The sequence below is a fragment of the Ixodes scapularis genome, unplaced genomic scaffold, assembly GCF_016920785.2.
Source record: "Ixodes scapularis isolate PalLabHiFi unplaced genomic scaffold, ASM1692078v2 PGA_scaffold1__304_contigs__length_218370807, whole genome shotgun sequence".
NCBI classification, from domain to species: Eukaryota; Metazoa; Arthropoda; class Arachnida; order Ixodida; family Ixodidae; genus Ixodes; species Ixodes scapularis.
Window position 1 is genome coordinate 59,014,886 of NW_024609846.1, and position 24,493 is coordinate 59,039,378.

At 45.2% G+C, this 24,493-nt stretch overlaps 1 protein-coding gene and 1 pseudogene across 1 annotated transcript in view; both read right to left on the reverse strand.

Annotated features, from left to right (window-relative positions):
* The window catches only part of LOC121835734 (neprilysin-1-like), a 33,294-nt gene extending 30,873 nt beyond the window's left edge, over window positions 1-2,421 (reverse strand). Inside the window, exons 1-2 of the mRNA XM_042290189.1 lie at window positions 2,404-2,421; window positions 2,236-2,291 (exon numbers count right to left, since the gene is read on the reverse strand). Of these exons, the coding sequence (XP_042146123.1) occupies window positions 2,236-2,291; window positions 2,404-2,421 (74 nt within the window). The remainder of the gene's footprint in view (window positions 1-2,235; window positions 2,292-2,403) is intronic.
* Window positions 2,422-2,630: 209 nt separating this feature from the next.
* Window positions 2,631-24,493, reverse strand: part of LOC120848420 — a 77,304-nt pseudogene continuing 55,441 nt past the window's right edge.

Genomic DNA, 24,493 nt, shown 5'->3' on the forward strand with positions numbered 1-24,493 from the left:
ATTCATCTTCTTGCTGTTTAGGTAGAATGAACGATGACACAAACATCCTTGGTATTTGCGGTTTAGAAAGCCATCGATTTCATATCAAGCCATTCTCGTAACTCACCGTCAGTTCCATTTGTTTGCATTAACCATTTACAGAGGTAGCGTTGACGGCCAACTGCCATGAGAATCGTTATGGGGACATCATTGCTGAACTTCGATTCAAGTTTCATCTGGCCAGCAACCCAGGTGAAAATATGAAGTGGTATTTCATGTGGTACCTCTTGCTTTCAAGTGGTACCACTTGCAAGTCAAAAGGAGCCACTTGCACACCAAGTGGTACAATTTGAGCTTTAAGTGGTGCCACTTGGGCCTCAAGTGGTACCGCTTGGGTTGTGAATGGTACCACATGAGCTTCAAGTGGTACCGCTTGGTTGCAAATGGCACCAGTTTCCAAAATCGCGCATATCACTAATAAAATAAGTGAAAGCTGTTGCTCAATCTGAAAAAAGTTTCAGGTGTCTTAAATATGTTGTTGTTATAAAAAGCCAAATGCAAATATTTTGAAAAGATTTCACACATGTGTACAGTGTGATAGAAGTCTATGCATTATGATATGATAATTTTTCTATGAGTACAATATTCTCAAAACACGCGAGAAGAAATCTTCCATACGAGATTCCCTAAGCCATTAGAAATTTCGGAAATCTTTTCCCGCAAACAGTAATGCCCTTCCTGGAGGTCTTTTCTTTAAATTGAAAAATTTGCAACACGACGTTTCTTGAGCTCGCTCTCAAGAAACGCATGTCGAGTCATGAGCAAGGTGTAAGATAGGAAGGTGGGGAAACGGTCCATAGAAACCTACCGCAGCGCCGTGACCGGATTGTGTACTCGTCTGCTTGCGGGTACCACCGATTTGCGACAGATGGCGCTGCGGCGAGAGGAAAAAAATCGGAATTGGATTTGCATGGAAATTAATGGGAGAGTGCGCAAAATAAACCGAGAGCACGACAGTTCTCTATTAAAAATCCACGAGAGACCATCTCCGTCAGTTTAGCCGGTTCTCCACCGGTCGCCCACCTGGAGTGAGAGTTCGCGGTGCTCCACATAGGTGGCGTTAAAAGAAAAAGAGAAAACCGAGGGGTACACAATCCGGTGGCTCATTTGGCTCTCGTTTCCCCACCTGTCTATCTTACACCCTGGTGATGAGCGTCTCGTAATCCTTCACAGACAATGATAATGCGACATTATCCAACACGACCGCCGGAGAACCAGTCACAAACCAAGAAGATAACGAGTCACGCCCAACGTTTCTTAAGCTGTCAATTGCCACGTGTACTGCATGTACCCGTTGGGGGTGTTGTGTCTTCATTATTATATTTTCATATATTCGGATAACTTCGTCTTATTTGCTATGTGTTCATTCAGTTACTTCTTCTTCATCATCATCATTTTTGAATAAAGAGTCTCATGAGAGCAGCACAGGTCACTGGACGTTCCTTTTCGGCCCGCCGGGTCCAGCTAGGACTCTACATTCTTTTGACGGCGGGATGCACGGCGGATTCGGCAGAAAACCTCCTCAAGACGTTTTGAGTAAACCAGGGAAGTCGGAAATTCCCTGAGAGTGATGGATTCCGCTCTTCGAATATTTCATGGGGCATGTGGTGCTCACGCACCGCCCTCAGAATGTCGTCGATACCTGCTGCGCCAATGCCTGGGAGTGGAGGCTTAACCGGTCTTCGACGCATTGCCCTCATCCTGCGCTGTCGCTGCGCCGTCGCCAGAAACGACGTCAGCGGCAGCCGCTTCTAGAACCCCGAAGAGAGACGTCTGTTAATTGGAGGCTGTCGACACCCTCAGCGCGCACTATGAAAAGTCGTGCAACATGCATGGACCTGGAGCGTCATCGGTTCCGCCAGCGTTATCAACAGCCCAAAGAACCATTGTCGGACTATTAGACTATAATAAATATAAATTTGGCACCTTCAACCTTGGTAACACGTTGTACATTACGTTTATATCATAAATACAATAAGTTTTACAAGACTGCGCTTTCAAAAACGTATGTTGGATAAATGCGCACGAACACCACGGCGCCGCTCTACAAGAAACATATTTTTCACGTCGATACCAGATATTTACTCACGTAGTTGCGCCATGGCCTTCCCTCTCCGACACTGTGACGTAACCACTCGGAGCGCTACGGCCTTCTTTCTAGGAGATGTTGGTTCTCCACACGCCGATCCTTCCTACTGGATGAAAACGTCTTGCGAAGCTATTTGGTACCAACAAGACGCGCAGTTAAGTTCCTAATACGCATTTACAATGCTTTTATATATTCCCAACAACGGCATTTATCTAAACACAATGGTTCGTCCCATTCAAAACGAAACTTAGTTCTTTCAAATTTGCCATACTTACTTTCGAAGGAAGACACATTGCGATAAGCAAGCTAGCCGCAAACTTCCACGATAAGAAATAATTATGCAAAGGGTGGCTTGGGCTCGCAGGTAACAGTCGTGGAAAATTCGTTTTCCAACATATGTGACTTTCCGCATACATCAGTGCACATGGTTCAGAAAGGAGTCCAGAAATGAAAATTCACATTTATTACGCCTCCTATCGCGCGACAAAAGGCCAGGCGTCGTTCACCAGACAATGCACTTCTGCTCCGGGTTCATGATGGTGCCAGGTTTGCAGCTGAACGCTTCCGCGAACCTTTCGAAGTTCATCAAGGGGATGATGGTCCTGCGAGTCGATTCGACGTGTGCGTTTTGTTACATGATATTCAATAAAACTCTATGGTTGGCCTAAGAACCGCAGTAAAAAGAAACTTTGGCTCCTGTTTGGACGTTACTTATTTCGCTCTTCATGTGTCGAATTAAATTATATGTAGTAGGTGCCTCAGAGATACACTTTATGTTATTTTATCAAGACGTAAACGTTTCATGCGCCAAAAGCGTTGTCTTCCCTCGACAACCACTTCCTCGCGCTGCACATGGACAATGCGCAAAACTTATTTTATTTTTTTGTTGGTGGGACAACGTGTATAGATGCTTCGGCTCTAGTGTGAGCTTTCTTCCTCTAATATAACATTTTGTCTTTTTGCAGCAGTCAAAACCCGGCAGAGCTTGTAATGCATTCCCAGCCCGTCACACACTGTGGTGACCTTGCTCATTTTTTTCTATAGATTGTTTTAGCACTTATTGACTTTTGTTTTAATGTTACTGTTTTCTGCGTACGCGAAACCTCGAACGTGTATTTTCTTTTAACGTTATTAGTTTCAAGGGAAACTATTTTAACGACCTGTACAGGAGTAAAGCCAGCACAGTATGTCCCTTCCCTACCGAAAAAACCTAGATTTCAGGTTTCCAGCAAAAAATCCAGTTAGATTTTTCTGTTCCATAATCCAGTATAAATTATACAATATTTTTTTTTCTAGGGTTTGGCTGCGTATTGACCTTCATAATGTCCTGCGTCACCTGCCACTCGGCGATTACTGTCGGCGTCTTACTCAAAAATAAACTTTGGCAACACAGACTGTGACGCAAATCACAGCAGATGCAAGGAATGGTAGTGGTGGAATTCGTGATTAAAACATGGTGCCCGGTGCATTGTCGGGTGAAGGTTCATTTCAGAAGACTAAATTTCTTTATCTAATTAACGTAGATAGTTTGTTTAAAACCTATGGAGAACTATGCATACAAGCCTCGTATTAAAAATGCAGTCTGTTATAATTATGAACTCTGCTTTCTTTTCTTTTCTTTTTTTTTTTTTTTGCATTTGCCATGAAAAGCTTGTGCTGACCAAAGACCAAACAAATGAATTACTATATCGCACAAGACAGTAAATGTTAGTCTTGTTCAACCTCTTTTGTTTTCCTCACTCTTTTGTGTCATTCTTGGAAGAGTTCGTCTGTCTTTTCCTGTAGATTCAGTCTATACTAGCGAGAAGTAAATAATAAAAAAACTTCACTCAACACTAAATATAAACGTTCACGCAACTATGACGTAGGGCACTGCGTAGGCATGTCATTAAACCTGGTAAAATATTTCTGCTTCGACGGATGGTACATACCTGAACCGACTTGGTATCTGGTCCCGAGGGCGCAGGTAAAAGAACATGGACCGTTTCCTTGCAACCTCACATTTTGACTGAAAAATAAATATAAATATGGTATGAGTGAAGACTGGAGTTGGGCAATTGATAAGTTGACCTATCAATTAATCGAATAATGATGTAATCGCTATTAGTTTTTTAACCGGTTAATCGGTAAACGTTTGACGAAGCAAAAGAAAGTATAAAAAATGCCTTCACTGTGCAGACATGAATGGGTAAACCTGTAAAAAGGGCAAACTTTAGGCAAAACTTTTAACCTACGTTACACTGTAGGGTCGATATTTGTAACTCCAGACGAGTGCCGAAGGTTGCTCGTGTCCCGGCCACTTCGATACCGTGCGAGAGTCCGTTTAGTTCAGCAGAGACTATTGTGAACAATCAAACGAGGTCGCTCTTGCCGGAATGCATCAACGAACCTCTTTGCCTCATGTAGCTTAAAGGGCAACTCCACTCAAAAAGTCGACCCTATCGAAATGACTGATATCGCTTTAGGAGGTCAAAATACGGTCATACCCAAAATATCACGTCAAACCGACGCCGCGTTACCGATTAAAACCAATATTAAAAATGTTCTCCCGGCTCGGTTAGCGGCCCGAAAGCGGGTGAGCAACGCTGGCACCGGGTGAGCTAGTGAAGCAACACTGGGCAATGACGTAGGTCTAGTCCTACGCTCTCGTACGGACGCCGCGAACGCTTCGTTTCCCGTGGCATCCTGCGATTCTGCTGACGGCACGAGGTGTTTACCAGATTATCCTGTGTTCTCCTATTTTTATTAGCGTCCAGGCAGTCCCTTTAATTCCCGCATTGCTTCCGCGACAGCGCGGAAGAGAGCGAAGCGGTGCTGCTCGCTCACGCGCGCGTCGTGGAGCCGGAGAGATTTGCCGGTCTCGCGTTGGGCAATGACGAGCAGGATTTATAGTGCTGTGGGTTGCACCAACAACCCGGTGCGCAACCCGGAGCTGCGGTTCCACCAGTTCCCAAGAGACCGGAAGAGGCACAAGGTGTGGGTCGGTGCCGTTCGCCGGATAGACTTCGGAAGACCGTCGACTCCGAGCTCCAATGCGAAGCTCTGCTCCCAGCACTTTACGTCAGACACCTACACACGGGATCTGCGGCTGCTGACTGTTGCGGGTTTCACCACGAAACAGGCGTCTTTGAAGAACGATGCGGTGCCGTCGCTGTTCGCGTACCGTCCGCCGGCTGCTCCAGCACGATCGGCCGGACGCAGCATGTCGCGGCTGATCTAACTATACTTCGTCTCACCCTACGTTGGACTAAAGGCAGAAGCTACGAACCGCCCGATCCAATCATGAGTCACTTAATCGCCCGGTATTTCGCTTCGATGCACGTATCGGTGCATCACTGAGAGATATGGGCGTACTGTGGTTATTATCAAATAGCACTGAGTGACTCATCAGTTTTACATTGCGGAGAAAGCCACGATATACAGGCTCTTTACAGTGCCGAAGCTATAGAAATGATGCAGCGCTCTTTGATTCAGAGCATTATTCGTCTACCCCTAATCAATGTTAGGCATGTTATAGATTAGCGTGGAACGTGATTGGACCTGGCGGCCCGTGGCTTTGGCCTTTAGTCCATCGTAGGATGAGACAAAGTATAGCGTGCACAGAAAGGCACCTTGGCTTTAACAACTTAGACCACTTGTGGATAGATCTGTCCATATACTCCCATTATTTCGTTTTCTCAGTCCGCGCGCAAGAAACAAATACAGTCACGCTGCACCGGCACCGACCGCGTCATATTTATAGCAGTCGAATTCGCTTTTCGGCCGGCAAATTTATAAATACACACTAAAAATTACTACATTTGGTGCATGTTAACAAAGTGAAGCGGTAAAACAAGAAAATGTGCATCTAACCTTTTGTTTTGAAACTCCACCTGCGACTGAGCCGACCTTGTCGGCGCGTCGGCTCAGAAGCGCGGGACTAGAACTAGGTCATGCCGACGACGCGCCACTAGTATCAGTGTTGCCAAGCTGCTTCAACCGGTAGTTTCGGTTTCGCCGTGCCACCGGACCGATTCTTGCATTCGCGATATCTACAAAACTATACACACTACCGAAAAACAAATTATATCTCGTGATTCAGGGTCGCCGGCTTCGACTAAACAGGTCATAACCCGAAAATTGTAAAAATGGAGTGGAGTTGCCCTCACCTGTCAGTGTCAGTGTCCTTTGAACTCTTCTCAACCACACATCGAAGTCGATTCATAATCAAAATTCTATATTGCGCCGTTTATCCCATATTCAGCAAATACAAAACAAATTTATTTTTGATATTTTTTTTTAATATTATGCACGGGAATGAACGAGACCGATTAATCGATTAATTATTCGATTAAAGGATGGCGATTAGTTTGGTTACAAATTTTATTCGACGCGTAGCCCTAGTTAATATTAGTCAGATTAGTGGACAATTAAGCCGCGCTTTCATTTCTACGTTCATAAACAAAGTCAACCAGCGTTGCATATTGCAGTTCCGATCTACACCAACTGTTCACACCGCTTGTCTCGCTCTCTATTCAAAGTGCCATCAAACGTTTAAGAAACAGTTTTCTGCCTTTTTCTTTGTGGACATCGCAAATTGACAGCGACCATTATCGACAAAGTTCAATAAGGCAATGCGGCATTTAATAAGCGATCGTTCGAATCTGTTTACTCGACATTAGAATGTCTTTACGGGGAGTGAAGAACATATTGTTTATTTATTTCTTCAATAAATCGAGCGACTGAATGGGCCTCACGTCACCTGATGTCACACGTCATTACGTGACGACATCACGCAACAAGGTTACGCGTTGTCATAGTTTCAAGTCGTGGTATCACGTGATCCTGTGACTTCTCGTGACCTCAATTTCACTTCAACATTTAGCGAGGAAACGCACTTATGTTGCATTCACACCTGCTTTCTAATCGCAACCGCGAAGCGGATCGGCTCGTTTGCATCGTCATCTGCGCGTGAAACTGCACTGAATCTTTAAGCAACCACGTTCGCAGCCGCTTCGCTGTTGCAGTTCAACCGTCAGTGTGAATGAGGCATTACGGCAGGACAAATTTCTGGGAGCACAGGGTTCAGTTAAAAGGCATTGCATGCTGTACAAAATGCTGAGATGTTGTTTCCATCTAAAAATACCAAGGTAGAAGATCGCCAGATGTTTGCACTCAAAATTGAGCACTCACCATGGCATAAGCGATAAAGAAAATTTGCTCCATTGTCCAAGGCTCCATTCCGGGTACACTATAGAGACCGTACCTCTCCTCATACTTCGTCATGTAGACGCGGTATGCCTTTAAGGATAAAAAAATACAACAAATTTACGACATCGAGCAAATCAAAACCTAATTTTCAGAAAGAAAGTATAATGACCACACCTTGAACGCTTGGCGTAGACCCGCGTTGTCGGCAACACTGGTTTCGAGGGTGGCGTTGACGCTCAGCTGAAGTTTGAACAAAACGATTCGTCAATAAAATTCGGAAGTATGTTTATTTTTATAAGTCCCCGTAAACTGATTCATTTAAAGCACGTAAAACAATGTTGTTGTTTTTTTGCTTGTTTTAACAGGGCGAGAGTTTGTATCGCAGTTGTTATAATTGAAGTCCTGATATTCACTACAATATGTCCAACTAGTCAGCTTGTCTATAATTAGAAGTCAAAATGTACAACGTTGCACATGAAACCACATATGATTATTGCAGTTCATTTAAGGTAATCACCGTGAATATGCCTTCGATGACACTACTATAGTTAGATGTTGCAATCAACGAAATACGCGAATTAAATTTGACGAGTGACGACGAGAGAGATATGCGTTTATATTTAAAGATGCAGCCTCCGCTGTAACAATGGACATGACGTGCGCATGCAAAACGTAAGGATCATTGTAAAAGCGGATACTTTGGTTTCACTGAAAATTGTCTTGAAGTCTAGTTTTTTGACGAGCCTATTCAGTAGACTGCAGTGGTAAATTTCCGAATACTTTGTGTGGAAAAAACTTGCATGTACATTTCTTTGTAGAGTATCCCATTCAAAGGTTCTGCCTGAAATACTATTTATTCTACACTCAATATAATGGTTTACCGTTGTTTTCTATAAATCTCTCCACAAATCGATTACTGCGATCTGTTGAAGAAAACGACCAAAATGGACAAGGCAAATAATGGCTTTGACTAACAAAATAGCATATGCGATGGTGATCAGAACGTTCTGCTGCTCGGTCCCCCAACACCCGCGGCACTTCTTAAAGGAATGGTAAACCAAAATTCGGATTAAAAAAAAAAATGCAGGAGCTGTAGGCGGGACGCTACAATCCCAACAACACTACTTGTAAGGTGATATCTCGTATGGACGGCCGTATTTTTGGAAAAAGAGGCCGAGAATAAACGAGGCCGACAAGGCCCGTCAATTCAAGATATTTCGTTTCCTCCTCTCTTCGCTTCGCCCCCTCAAGGCGGCAAGGCGGAGAAGGCGCGAAGCCGTTCCCTCTCCTTCTCGGAAAAACAAGACGTAAACATATCTGTCAAATGCGACACCCTTTTTTTTTCCTTTTTTTTTCTTTTTTTTTTTTTTTGAAAAATACGGTGATCCGTTCGAGATATCGCTGTATGAGTGTTGTTTTGGTGTTTGTAGCATCCCGTTGCACGCCTTTGCCGCCGTGTTTTGTGGAATCCAGATTTCGGTTCAGCATCCCTTTAGATAAGGCTGACTTCGCGCGGTTCACCGCGGTGATTGGTTTTTCAGAAGTTCAATAGAGTAGTAGTCGCACGGACAACTCCTAGAGCTTAGTCCCTGATTGCTAATGTACAAAAGGGCGTTGCGAGATTCGATCGACTGCAGCCTATAAAAGTGCAATGAAAACCAATTTATAGAAACTATCAACTAGCAATCGTGAAGCGATTGCCTTCCTCGTAATTATTCTGGCTCAGTCGTCTTGTAATGTTTCTTATTGTAGCTAAGAATGCCTTAATTAAGCACAGGACAGACATATTTCTCAGGAAACAAAGGTTTCCGCTACTTCTAGAATAGTCGGTCGTTTCTGCTCGACTTTACTTCTAAAAAAAATGTGTCGAAATAGTTTATTCAAAACAATCGAGTGCCTGGGATGAAATCGCTCCAGGTCAACGTAGCCTACAATAACCAAAGCCTGTGAATAGCCTCCTCTACCTCTATGTAACGTCGTGATAAATGCGTGGCACCAACTCAGCAGCCCTTTTCCAAAAACAGTTCTGCGCAGGAGCGAAACCATAGTAGCACCTCCCTCCATGTTGAGGGCAACTGGGAGTACGGCCATTCTTAGGCGTACATTGTCCTAGGCTGCTGCAAAAACCGAATTCGCGTTGTGGTCATCTTGTTTCTCATAATGCTAGCGAACTGTATCGCCAAAGGTTGAAAAGAGTAATTTTACGGGAACGAGAGCGCCTAGTATTTTCGATTTCGGTCGGTCAAGCTGCGTCCCGTAAAGAGAGAAGCCTGGATAACCGCCTTGAAGAAAAGGAAGTCGGATTACTCTCCATGGCGCCAGTATGAGCACTGCCGAACCCGCAGCGTACGTTTTGTTATGGCCAAGTTGATTTCGAAAGCTTCTGGCGAGTCTATGCATCAGAAACCCTAAGCTTTTCCGACATTTTTGCAGCCTCAGACCCAAATTTTTGAAGCGCTTGCCAATGTACAATACGTGACGCGTCGAAGCTCGCAAATCGTCAATTAACTTTTTTCACATAAAGACGACACAACATGGCTAACACTACTGTTGGTGTATAGGTTGAGAGCTGCGATACCTTTCCTGCCTCGTTTGCGGCTGATCCGAGTCGCAGAAGAGGCAGGAGAGGTAGTGCAACCAGACTTGTACGTAATCCGTTACAAGTAACGAAATTACTTGTAATCCCTTACATTTATCAGTAATTTAGTAACGGAATAATTACATATTTTCTAGAGTAATTTTAAAGTAATTCCCTTACATTTTTGACGTAACGGATTCCTTGTAATCCGTTACATTTTTTTTTTGTCAGAACCAACCCCCCCCCCCCCCCCTCCCTTTCTAAATATTTTTTTTTTTTTTTTCATTTTTGCAAAGTCGAGCGCAGTGACACTATCACGCGAATCGACCAGCGCAAAGGGAGGCTTGGCACTTCAGTTCCGCAAAGCCTTTTTTTTTTTTTTTTTTTACAACACCAAACCCCTGAACCTATTTTTTTAGACCCTAACAGCAATGTAAAAAAATCCAAATAAACATTTCTACAAAAAGAAAGAAAAAAAAAGGGGGGGGGGGGGAGGGAGGGCGGAGGGGGCGAGATATTTCCGCTTTTATTAGTCCCTCTGTTTTTCCTTTGCGATCGAAGACGGGGAGAGGAGGACACCAAGTGATTGTGCGCCTCTTCGAGAAGCTCAAGGCGGTAAATGCACTGAAAAGAATTAACAATGTCCTTCTACGACCATTTCCATAATGTCACAACACGAGACAACGCTCCGTCTACCCTACCCTTTTTGTGAGTCAGCTTTTTGCGACCACTTAGAAAATGGTAATAGTCATCTCTTCTTCTTCCTGTTTTTCCCCAGCAGGGCCCATCTTATCTCAAGCAGATATTTTTACAAATAAAACATAATGGTGGCTGACCTAGACTTGATATTCTGGGCTTGAGGATAGAGTGAAATTCGTGAGTGGGGCATAGCGCGGCTTACTCTACCCTCTGCTGCCCGTGGCATCAGCGGACGTCTATCTGGAGAACACCGGAGTAAACTGCAGTCGGTTCGTGCTCCGTGCGTTTTTGAACGGCACCAAGAACGGTACACACGGCAAACGTGCGTTTACATTTCCCTGTTTTAACCGACGTTTTAATTAATTGTTGTTATGAGTGCCCTTCTTTTTTTTTATTTCTTATATTTATATACTGGAATCTTTTTTTTATTCACCAATGTCTCAAGTGAGGCTCGAACTGTTCAGAACCAAAGGAAGAAGAATATCGAGCCAAACCTTATTTATTATTTAATTATCACCTTACTGTTACAACTATGTTTTGCTATTGATGACTTCTGCAGCTTCGCGATTTAGAGAATGGAGAATTTTAGTAGATCGGTCCGATGACTCCGATAATGATATCCGATACTTCGCCGCCGTCTTTGCGTATGCATCATATCGTTATCGAGTACCGTTATCGCGGGTATCGGAGGTATCGGAAGGATCTACTAAATCTCTCGGATAGCAGGCAACGGCTGCAACGACGAAGCTTTGCTCTACATTCGAGGTAAATAGCACTTCCCTTGCTTCGCTGAAAAAGCTCAATGCAGAGCATGAAGCATTCGTGAGGAACAATATGGCACTCCCATCCAGTGCCCTAGCTCAAATGGTGTTCAGCGTAGCAGTCGACATATTGACTAAGAAATAACGCAAAATGCCTGACGAGACTTTCGAGGGCCAGCTGTTGCTCAAAATACTCAAGGTCATTAAATGGAACACGTTGCAACAATAAGAACTTGAATAACCCTCTTCCCTTTGTTTCTTACTTGAGGACAATAATGTTAAAAGTAACGCCACGAAAGTAACGGATTACTTTTTGGGGTAACGGTCAGTTACTTTCATGGGAGGGTAATTGTAATTGTAATAAATTACAATTTAGCCTTGAGTAATTGTAAATGTAATTCGTTACTATTTTTCAGTAACGTGTACAAGTCTGAGTGCAACCATTCTCCCGGACGCCAACCAAAGTTCGAGCTTTCGCCGCTGCGAAAGGAAGTCCTGCGCATGTGCAGAAAAATTCTAGAAAAAGGTTCATTGGTCCCGAGCCCGACACCGGGCGTCCTTCGGGGCATTGACTGGATACCAGGCCGAACCGAACGCTGGCGCAATATTCGTGTACTATCGCGGACAATATGAGCTGAAACAGCGCTCCGGCCGCCGCACGGTACTACCTGCGCCGCCTGTCGCCTTGCTCCGCACACATGGCGCACCCTGAGTACGAGATGAATTCTCACTTGCGCTCGTTGCGCCACTGCGCTCTTCCGGCCGTCTGCAAGTGAGACGGCGGGTGCGACAGGGGGCATGTGTGTGGTAGGGCGTCGGGGGGTACAAAATATTAAACTTGTCGTCCCTCTTTTGGAATTGATTAACTTTACTTTACCGTGCAGAATCCCATACAAAAACGCTGACTGGTGAAGAAAAAATATTGAAGTGTCTTAAATTTCAGCTGCGATTATCGTTTTTGAAAGTCACATCAAAAGACGTTGCAGATTGTTTTTGTTTGATTATAGGTGCATGCACAAAGTAGGACATCCCAAAATATTGGCCAAAATCTGTATGCCGGATTTAATCCGGCTCCAAGGTATTTTTTTTTTTCTTTTTCATTGATCACAGATGTTTAAAACAAAGCACGGTAAGCGTATACATGTTACTGAGAAGGCTTTGTAAGCTTGATTGGTATGAAAATGGTCAAAAGTATTATTTATTTATTACTGGGCCCACGTGTTTGTTTCAAACAAAACAAGTTGCTGACAAGACACCAGTTTTTTTCTTGGTTTTTTTTTTTTTTTTTTTACTAATTTCTAGTATTAATAAAGTGGAAAAAACAGTCATGTATTTGGCAGGAGGAGGAGATTGAAACTTAATCGAAAGAATATTTGCAGAGCACCAATGTCAGACACACAAGATTAATAGTCGGCGTGGAATTTCAACTGCACTATACACCAACTCATGTATACAAACAAACCGGAGCGCCCCTAGCGGACGCCACCGGCGCCGCGCATGCGCGATGGGGGTGTGGGCAAGAAGCTCGCCGTCGCCCATAAACAAACCATTGAAATGCGATGTTGTCGGCGTCGGTGTGAGTCCCCCTGCCCTTTTTCGCGTTCGAACTGTTGATTCTACGTCTTCCTGGCGATGTCTGACTACTTGAGCGGCGTCAGCGAAATTAGCGAGGCTCGTTATACCGTGAAACTTCGCGTGAAGAATGTGACATGTGGCGATTCATTCCGCGTGGACGCCGCAGTATGTACGCTAAAACCTGATTCGCATGATGAGATTTCGCTCGCAATTTTCAGTCGCGACGCCGCTCGGGCTGCAAAAGCGTAAACCTAGCTGAGATAGTCGACGTCGATACTGAAAATCGCAAGCAGAATCGGACCAAGTCAATTAGGCATAACAAGTCAGTAACGGTTACTCGTAACAATGATCAACATCTCCTTGTATTTACTGTTTACATCTAGCCTGCTTACCAACCTTCAAACTTAAGTCATTTGAGGCCTGCACTTACTTCGTATAGCAAGTACCAGGCCAACATTTAATCTACAGGCCGGCGTCGTCTAAGAGAGCAGACGACAAGCAGAAACGTTTGAAAGAGAAGACGACAGTTCGAACGATCAGGCGGTTGTTTGAACTTGAAGACGCACTAAACGTAGTCCGCAGGTGGTCCGCACAACTTGGTGGTTTTCTGGCGTTTATGTTGGAATAAAAGAAATAAATCTGATGACCACAAGTATCCGTGAATTCAACTAAAAGTGCTTCCCGCCCAAGCAATCATTGTCCGTCGACGTCTGCTTTTCCCTTTTCACGGCACATATCCAGATTCTCGGACAAACCGAGCACGTGAAAACTGACCTTCAAACCTTTCTCGACTCTTTTGGTACGGCCCCAGTCCTGGCGTTTTGACAAGAAGGCAGGTCTTTGTCTGGTCCAATTCAAAACAACTCAGGAATACACGTCTGGCATGGGGACTTCTGCCCACAGCCCCAGACCGGAAGTGCGACCGACGCGCCACCACCGCGCCGTGACGTAACAGAGATGAGTTGGTGTATACAAGAAGATCGGGATCAAGGAGGCACGCACACAAAAGTATGCGTGGTTAACGGCGTTAAACAGTGTGTCGCAACCGTAGCATCAAGCTTTGTTCCAATCGGCAGAAGTCCGGTTCAGGGGGTCCTGAGGCGCAGTAAAACTTACACAATTTAATACCGCGTCATTCTCCCCTGACCCGCAACCACGGCTTCCATGCTGTCTGGTAAGAAATCATAGAGCGCGACCACGAAGTCTGGCTCAGCCCGAAGCCACTCCCATTCACCTCCGATTGCTTTCCACGATGTGTGGGCAGTGGCGCGGTGGAGAGGGACGCCGTGACATGGCCACCTTGATGCGCCTCCAAATGTTTTCGATGATATTAAGATCGGCTACTTTTGGGGGCCAAGGCAGCTGCGTCAGGCAGCGCTCCTCGAGGAGAGGCGAGCGTGACAACGCATTTTCCACTTCGGCGCTTTCTTGAAATGCACTGAAATGCATGTCAGCTGAAAACATTAACATTAGCCTACACGGCACAGGCATCGTGATGGCGGTTCCTTCGGCCAATATTTTCGCTAGCAGACGGCCGGAAGAGCACAGCGGCGCAGTGAGCGCAAGTGAGAATGTATCTCGTCCTCAGGGTGCGCCGTATTTTAGGGAGCGATGCGACAGGCGGCGCAGGTGGTACCGTGCACAGGCCGGAGCGCTGTTTCAGCTCATATTGTCCGCGATAGTACAATCTGTCCGCGCTCGATCCCACATTGATGACGTAACAATGCTAGTGCACAGGCCTTGATCGTCCTATAGTCCCTGATAACTTAAAACAAACGCAGGGTGCGGTGAGTCACGATCACAAGGTTAGAACTCAGAAGCCAATGAGATTGCCGAATTACTTCCTAGTGGCGCTGACGAACGAATCACCAATCACAGACGTGAACGTACTAAGTCGCGCCCTGCGTTTCCTAAGCTTTCGGCAACCGCTGGTGGTGTTGGTGATGAGCGTCCGCCATGACCTTTACCTTCTGGCCGGTGATTGGGTTGCTGAACTGGTCGTACTGCTCTGCGAGGCAGCGGGCGCCTGTGATGAACTTGCGGTGCGTCTCCCGTGACCACCACTCCACCAGCTTCCCGCGCTCGTCGTACAGCGCGCCTGCGAAGCGTCGTCCGATGGGCACGCCACGCCGCAGAGTTCCCCCCTTTCTAACGTTACGTTATCCACGCTCTGTGTGATGACACAACACGCTAAGCAGCGTCAATAATATATATTTCTTAACAGTTAAATTTCAACATTTTCTTACGCCGGTAACCTTATCCTTAAGGAAACAAAAGCGTCGCATATTAAAACTAATTTTAAAAAATGCATTCTGCGAACACCTCAATTATTGTTGCAATAGCAACAGCACTCTCATTTGACTGCAGACTTTGTCTTCAAACATTAATTTCTTGGTTGATTTGCAACTTCTATGGTAGGTACCAATCTATAACTAGGTATCAATCACATTGGTCATGGAATAACCACGCTAACAAAGTTGTCCTCAAAGCTAATCGCGCACTTGGATACTTAACACGTAATCTCGAACTCTGTTCGCCCGAAATCAAAAGGCTAGCTCACACAACCCTGGTTCTGCCCCAACTAGAATGCGCATCATCGATTTGGTCACCATTTTAAAATTATTTCTAGCAAACTGGAACAAATTCAAAACAGAGCACTAAGGTACATTCATTATGACTACACTTCCAATACCAGTACCACTTCGTAATCGGTTGGGTCTCCTGACATTTTCTTTTCGTCGAAGGCTCTCTCGACTTCCCCCCCCCCCCCCCCCCCTCCCCTTCTTTATGAAATATATTACCACAATCTGTATATGAAAATGGCCCCTCTCAGCGCCCCAAGATCGAATTTCAGCTTGGGTTGACAGCATGTGTAAAATCGAATTCATCCACACTTCATCCTTGTTTTTCGCAAATTACACGCTACCTCTTTGCTATTGAAGATTTTAATTTATTACCTAACGACAGTGCACTAGATATTAACATTTCTAAATTTTGGGAACTTCTCAATCTTTTCTTGGATCAAATGAAGGAGTTATAAATTTGTATAGTGATTTGTTAACCTGTTATCGCCATTTAATATTTGTACCAGGTGCTTTTATCTTTGATGTTTTCGGTGTTTAAACAGTGTCGTCTTTCCCTCCCTTGTGTAATATACGGAAATGGGTCCTTAAGGTAAATAAATAAAATTAAATGAAAAAAATTATTAGCATGCTCTAGTCTTCCTGTATGATTCACATCGCACCGTAATTCTATATTTGTGATAGACCCTCAGTAAATATAAACGCAACATCGTAGCCAATCTTTATTGGTAGAGTTATGGTACTAGTCTATGGCATTTTTCAGCCAGTTCTTTTGGGCATGCTTGAGATTACTGTAAAGTTTACGTTTGTATATTGTCTGTTTGAAAAGAGCGCGGACCATAGACGGGCTTTTATGCTTTTCGTCTGTATTTGTCTGTATACGTTTTACTTTTCTATATAGATCTACGCCAACACGCTCGTCATACTCTTAAGTGATACCTTGTTCTCCAAAGCCGTAGGTCAGATGCTGCCCCATGATGGAGCCCAGCGAGCCGAAGTTGATTGGCCTATTTGAGAAAGAAAAACAAAGATCGCCAAAATACGCTTCAAGCGCTAGCCCCGGCGCTTACATGTATACGCCGAATAGACCTATTGCTAAATTACCCAAGCCTCAAGGTGAATGCAGGGATTGGTGTTCCACTCGCCTCACGTGCTGGCTTCAGCAGTCGTTACATTTCTAAAGCCTATGCATAAAACAGTTTGCATTTTGCACGCGCGTTCGTCAGCGCTTTATTTTCGTTATTTACATCGAATATTTTACACGGGGAAGGCGTGCGCGTGTGGCGCGTGGAAAACCAATCATTGGATTATCCTTGACGCTTGGGTATTGTAGCAATATGTATATTGTATAGGTGGCACCCGTGGTACATATAGTTTAAAGATTTTGTTGGGTATTAGCCTCTTTTGTTCTTCAAGAAATCAACTGTGAAATCTATGGTTGAGTACCCGAAAATGTTTGAAATATTTCCTCAGCCTCTATATTTCTGAAAACAAGATAAAATGAACTGCATTTCTTCTTTGTTCGTGGGATGGTTTTTACTTATTTATTGCTTTCCGGCAGGTTCCTATGTAACCACTAATCATTTCTTTCTCAGTGTTTGTTTTGCATCATTCCTGCCGCTTCTACACCCTATTTTAGAGCGCAGCTCTTAGACGCCCGTTTCCGGGTTGAGAGGCGTCGCCGTCGGCGTAACCGCGCGTTGCATTATGGGACGTTTCCCCGCTAACTGTAGCGGGTTAAGTTTCCCCACAAATTTAGCGGAAAATTCAGCGAAAATTTCGCGCTAAATGTGAAGGGACCAGTAGAGGAGGAGGGCAGGGTAAGAGGGGGAGGAGGGGTATACCCTCCCCTCTGCACCATCCCCCCCTCGTCCTCAAGAGCGGCGCTCTAATTGGCATTACACAAAATTGGAAACATCTTTCGTTTTTTTGCCTAGACATATTTCTAATTGATGTATAAATAAACCAGAAAAATCAATTGCTGCATTGCTCACGAATTTGAACAAATGAGAAAGCTGTTTACGCACTTAGACAATTTGGCGCGGTAGCAATTAAGTTGGCTGTACGACCGCAAAAAAAAAAAAACATTAGTACAGCTAATAACTATAAGAGAGGAAAGACTTATTCGAGTAGTAATTTTCTCTTAATAATGAAAGCCTTATGTAAAAAATATAGATTGGTCCATCGGTAATATTTCGACGAGAATACTTACGGAGGCATGTCAATCAGAAAGAACGGGAACTGAACGTAGTCAATCGGGAGCACTGAAAAGCGGCATTACAAACGTGAATTATCTTCACACAAAAATACGTTGAAACTTCGTATAATTGTATCATAGTAGGCTACTCACGCAAGTAATTTCCTAAAAGACTGTAGTACATTGTGTTCGATAGTCCCGTGGGAACCCACCTGAAAAGAACCGCGAATAATTTTATGTCATCCTTTCCATGCGCTCCTTGAAAGAAAATGTCGTACCCAAAATCTTCGGCTCTCTTGTATCGTCTCAGACGCCCGTACATAATGCGGTTGTGAACCTTCATGGTTCGAAGAAGACTGATGAAGTATTCTTCCTTTCGTAAATCTGGAACCTGCATCGACAATTCAGTTAACGAAGGGAAATCAGTTATTTTCTCTTTTTTAGCGCTACACGAGAATTTTTGTCAGTCTCTTTTTCTCCCTCTCTCTCCCTTTCTTTTTTTCTTTCTTTCTCCCCTTCCTCCTTCCATCTCCTTCCAAACAATTTCGCTGTTGTTGTTGTTGTTTTGTCACGGATTATTTAGCAGACATAGGACACAGTGTTGTTTTGGGAATTTTTATAAAGCAATAGGAACCGAAAAATTCGAAAACCATTAGCTACGTTTCATACCAGCCTTACATAGCTTAGTTGAAGAATAATCGGTCTGAGCGTCAGTTCCTAAAATTGTTTTCCTGATTGAAAGATTCTCAAAGTTCGCTCACCTCTTTGTAGTAGTCGTCGAGGTCCCGGTCACTTTTTATCCATGGAGGAAAGCCGACGTTCATTTGAACGTGATGAAGCTGTAATAAAAATGTATTTTACTCGAATTCAAATAAGTATCATTCGTTTTTAAATGCGAAAGCATTGACCGTTTCATGGAGCGAGCTGACGTCATCAGTTGGAAGCGTGAAAACGGCAGCTAGTTTCCCTCGGTTCCATTGGCTGGCGCGCGTCGACGGGGCTCCCATTGGCCGCTGCGCCATGGCCTCCGTGATCCCGAAGCGCGCGCGCGCTACTGCACTCTAAGAAATGCCTGCGCGACTACTTACCCGCAAAACACTCAAAGAGCCAATCTCCGCGATCTGCAGGCATTCCTTAGAGCGCATGCTAGTACGCAGCAGACGACAAAGGGAGTGGACGAGAGGCTTGCATGCTTTCGCATTCACAACTCATAAAACATGCTTAAATGTACCTCGAGCTTTTTTTTTTTTTTAAGTTAGGGTACATTTACATTTTGGGAAAAGTATTGTAAGCCTTCATCGCCCTTAGTCAGTGATTTTAAATTAAAATATATACAAAAGCTCGTCGCCATCACATATTTCCCAGACGCCCAGGCAACCTTTATGCAGAAAGCAGCAGAAGAGGGTGCCAATACTAGATACGGAGGGAAACTCAAGGAGAGGAGGAAATACGAGCGTGCGCTGACGTCAGCACGTTATACACCGCTCGAGAAGCAGACGGCGCTCTTGCTCGCCCTAATTGGAGGGAGGCGATGAGTAGAGACAAATGCAGCTAGCCTTCTGCATTTATCCACTATCAATCGGAGCTCGGCGCCCTAAGGTCACCTCACGCTCTCATCGTTTTTCCTCGGTTTCTCTTCGTATTCTCAAAGTGTGCTTATCAATTTCACTCTATAGACCAACAAACTGTTGACAAACAGGTCCGCATTTTCCCACAGTACGTGCGGGCACTGGGGCTGGCGCAGGAACCAGGCCTCCGTCAAGTGGTATGTTTTCGCGTGCGCTGCGTTGACAGTAGCACTACAACAGCTGCGTCACCTCATAGTTGCGTATTGGTGTATACTGCGCCTGTCAAAATTTGCGGTCACTATTTTGGTCTGCTTTCTCACCTAGTGAACAGAACGGCGCACAAAAAGACAAGGACAGAGAGAAGGAACATGCACAACATATAAGCGCTGCTCTGTGCGCTCTTCTGTTCACTATGTCGTCGTATACCAACTCGCCCAACTTACAACACTTATGCTTTTTCACCTTTTGCCGTGCCCTCTCCTTGGTGTCTTCGTCCATCCAGGTGTTCATGTCGATGAGGACCGCAAATGCGTCGCGAAGTTCCTCGCCCATATCGTACACCTCGTAGCAAAAAGAAACCACGTCGTCATGATTTCAGTCACACTTTTAAATTTTCAAACTTGGCTAACAAGCCTGTTAACAACTACTTCACAACCCGTGTCCCAGGCGTCGAAAACTGTTGTACGGTATCGTGCTGTCGCCCTTTTTTTCTTTTTTTTTTCTTTTCTTAAACCCACAAACCCTATTTACTAAGGCTGTGACAAATGTACACTGCCTTTCTTACCTACAAAACCAGCCGCAAGATAGGACAACCGATTTGTTCCATTTATTGGCGTCTGTTCAAAGTGATCTGGAGTTACAACTTCCACTTCTTGTTTACAATGGACCAATATTACTAAGCCTTAGGCGCATGCGTGACGCCACCGTATTTTAGTTTACAGGAAACAAACCGAATCGCACTAGAGGGCTCGTGCCGTCTCGTCCTCTATACTCGCGCAGAGCTCCAGCGAAGTTGTTTCACTTGCAGAAAAACTAAAGTTCCCTCGACGCATTGCGGTAGCGCTGGCGTAGTCAGACTGGCTTGTGAGATAACTCTATTTTGACACTAAAGTAAATAAGATATTAAAAGATATGCCATAGGAAAAAAAAATAGTTATATGGAGCTTTTTAGACCCCACTTGAGCGAGACACAGGAACAACTGACACCGACAAGCCCGAAGCGCGTCCAGCCTACACGCGAAGGTACATACTTTTAGCAGATTAGCAATCACTCGTGCTTAGTTCAAGAGCACCGAGAGACTGTAAGCTGACCAAATGTGCCTTCGCGTGCACGCTGTACGTGCTTGAGGTTGTTCGGTGTAGGCTCATTTTGGTCGTCGCTCTAGTAGGACTCGAGCATGAAGGCTCTTATGCACACTTGCGTTTGAGAGCGTTTGAGTACGCGTTTACTACGTTGCGGCTGCGAGAAACCAGGACATCCATGCTTCTTATGACGCGTGCCAAGATGTTAACGTGAATAGACCCTTTACGAAAGTCAGTCTACCCACCTTGTGCAGAGCCGGACCCGACGCTCTAATGGCGGAACTACACTGTTTCTCCACACCAGAAAAATCGAGCGTCTCCGAAAGCATAGAGCAGAAAAAGGAAAAGATGTTGGTCGTCTCACGTCACCTTCGATGCACGAAATCGAGGGTGCTTGATTTAGCCGCCCATGATCTCTTATCACCGCCATTAGAGCGGCAATATTGGAGCTTTTTGGAATGCCACAAGAGGACTCTGACTTTTGAAAAGGGTCTATTGAATTGGATAAAGCACAGACGTGCCGGTGACTCGCTTTCGTTTCTCAACGCAGCGCAGTCAAGCGCACTGAAACGCTCTCAAACGCAGCTGTGCGTAGGGGGCCTTAAGGCCGGTTCAGACACTTGCGTTTGAGTGCGTTTGACTTCGTTGCGTCGAGTACCGAAAGCGAGTCACCGGTACATCTGTGCTTCGAATGAAGCGTTGAGTCCAATTCAAAGAATCATCTTGACACGCGACATAAGCAGCAGGGATGTCCTGGTTTCTCGCTGCCGCAACGCAGTCAAACGCAGTCAAACGCAACTGTCTGAACCAGGCTTTGGAGGCCCAAACGCACATTTGCGTTTGAGTGCGTTTGACTGCGTTGCGTATTAGCGCCGACACGTTTCGGTGCGCCCTCTTACGGTTTCTCTCCGTGACGTCACGACTGGGATTTGCCTCGCCGTGACGCCACCAGTTGTTATTCTGGCTACTTACCATCGGGTGCAACGACGAGTTCGATGGTGTGTTTAAAAAGCACATTAAAAGCTAGGAGCCATCGAAATCCGAAACTAACACCGCCAAAGTTGACAATCTAACAGTACTCATATGCGCATGGTTTGGCCAATCCTGAAAAGCTGACCACAGCGACGCTTTTGGCCGCGCACATCGCTAATAGAAACGGAAGCGACAGACTGTGCTTCGCGTGAAGCATGGAGTCTAACTCAAGGAGTAGCTTGGCACGCCACATATGAAGCACAAATGTTCTGGTTTCTCGCAGCCGCAACGCAGTCAAACGCATTCAAACGCTCCAAAACACGACTATGTGTGTATAGGGGTCATGAAACAATATCGGGTTGGAATGTTTATGACTTTAAAGAGGCGTACTGGCCCTAGCCTGGCCCAAGTATACTAGCACGGACCACCACTGATTCAGAAGCTTCTTGGTCGCGGTGAAATTGCTATAATAAAAGTGGACTATTTCTTTCAGTCTTACCCTCGCAAGGCTCGATGACGTAATTGTGGGATCGAAACCACCCGCGTGAAGACAGTCGAGCGCGGTTCATGAATTGGACACGAGAACTGCGTGAGCATTAAACTGCAGCTCGTACTAATCAATGCCTCGGCGGACACTCGGGTGTAGTGACTCGTGTCCAACTACCGTGGTTATGAGTTTAGTAAAAAAAAAACATTGAATCTAGGAACAAAAAAAAAGGGAACCAAACACAACACCGTCCCCCTTTTTTGTTCCTAACCGCAAGGGTTTTTCGTTTTTTTTTTTTTTGTTTGTTTTCATTGTGATCGTTTACCAGCCTACCTGAGCAGTAACCCTTATTTCAGTGGTTATTAGAATAGCCGAACTGTAACAATTCCTGGAGCTCAGCGCGCGTTTTCTAGTTTTCCGACACCAGCGTGTGGCCATGATTAACGTTGGCGGCACAGGGTAGGCACCAGACCACGTGGTCGCTTGTTCTAGCTCCGAGTTGAGGGGATGAACTGCTCATTTTTCTCGAATTTATTTGCCGACTGCCATCGCTTATAAAATAAGACTAAGGGAAGTTTTTTTTTCTTTTTTTCGTTATTAACCTTCTGGAGTGAGTCTGAGTAGTGTTTAGTGGGAGTATAAAAGTCGTTTCATGGCCTCTTTAAGACTGGAAGAAAAGGAACTTCCATTGGAATGACCATTCTTTATCTTCGGTAGAGTTCAGGGCTTCGTAAACGTTATAAGCTCAACTTAGTTACGGAACTGCCCATAGACGCTACTTCCACTAGCAGTAACCCCCCACCCCCTCTCCCTCGAACGTCGTTTAATGCACCACCGTGCTGGGAAGGGCTGATATGGTAACTATCTTTAGAGTCTTCACTACTTCACATACAAGTTTTAAAGTACGGCGTCTAAATGGCACCCCATTCTCACGTCTCCTAGAGTTGCTCCCCGTAAAGGAGCCAGAGTTGCGCGTCCATTTCACACGAGTGTCCGCGGGGCTGCTCGCCGAACTCAATCACATGCCAAACAAAAATTCACCGCTGGGCAGAACCGCCTCTACTACGGCCACTCCACAGCTCCGTTAGCCGCTAGCCATTAACTAGCCACTAGACAGCTGTGTTTATGTTCTTTACTTTTACATGAGGCTGTATATCATTCAGTCATAGGCGGTATATCATCCATGCATCATTAACCTGAGCATTACGACGACCAAGAAGACAGGCGCTGATCAAATGCCCGCCTAGGTCTTACTCGATTCTGGCCCATTGGGTACGTTTTTCACCATACGGACAACCGAAAACGTGGACATGACGCGTGTGACATCACAGGCTCACGTCGAACAATCGCGGAACCATGACAACGTGAGTGTGCCACCACATTCGAACTTGGGGGGAGTAGCCCTATCCACTCTGCCTACAGTTAATTTGGATTTCGCGAAATAAGGACGCAAAAGCGTTGAACAGGACGCTACGAACTCCAAAACATCACTCGTACATCGATATCTCAAACGAATGACCGTATTTTTGGAGAGAAAAAAAAAGGCGCAATCAAGCGAGAAATATGGCATCACGATCCTTTTGAAACAGCTCAGGACGAGGTGAGGCTGCGTCGCTCCTCTCCTCCTCGCTTCTGTTCACCACCTCGAGGGACGAAGCAAAGAGGAGAGGGAATGAGAATCGCTACGTGAAATGTCTCGTCGGCCTCGCCGGCCGTGCTCACTGGCGCACTTCTTTTCTATAAATACGGCCATCCGTTAGAGATATCGCTGTATGAGTAATGTTTGTGGGTTTTCCAACGTCCCACCTATCGCTCAAGCCTTGTTTTGTGAACTCCAAATTTCGGTTCAGTATTCTTTTAATATGGCTCCTGGACGCGTGAAGAGTGGCTTTCCCGCACTTTAATTTACTGCAATTTAAGGAAAGAATTGCAAAGAACTGAAACTTAAGACGGATCAATCCGCAACTCTACTCCCTAGAGGAGCTTATAGACAGGAACTCTAACGTCTCCTAGAGTGTCTTAATGTGGATTGCTGGCTGGGCCTTGCTAGGGGGCGAAACCTTTTGAGAGTTCAAGTGCCACATTTTCCTGACTGCGGCCACCATTATGCCTCCCGCCTCCTGACCGGCGCCGAAAACAAACTCATTCTTGACGAAGCACGAAACAATGCTCTTTCTTAAAGCTACTCCGGGTCGTTTCCCAAGTGGTAAGTCTCAATAACTGCATAAAAAAACTCATAAAAGGCTGCACAAGTGGGAGGCAACGTGGCGGCTAGGCTAGCAGACGACCGAGCTGTCACCGCTCCAGGAAATTCACCAATCCATCAAGACTGAGGTACTTTAGCATCTCCGAATAACAAGGTTCAAGATCGCAGCCTCAAGCTGGCACTTCGAACAACGGATGATGGCCTTTGGAAGGAAAGGGGCGGTAGGAAGAGGAGAAGGAGGGGAGCAT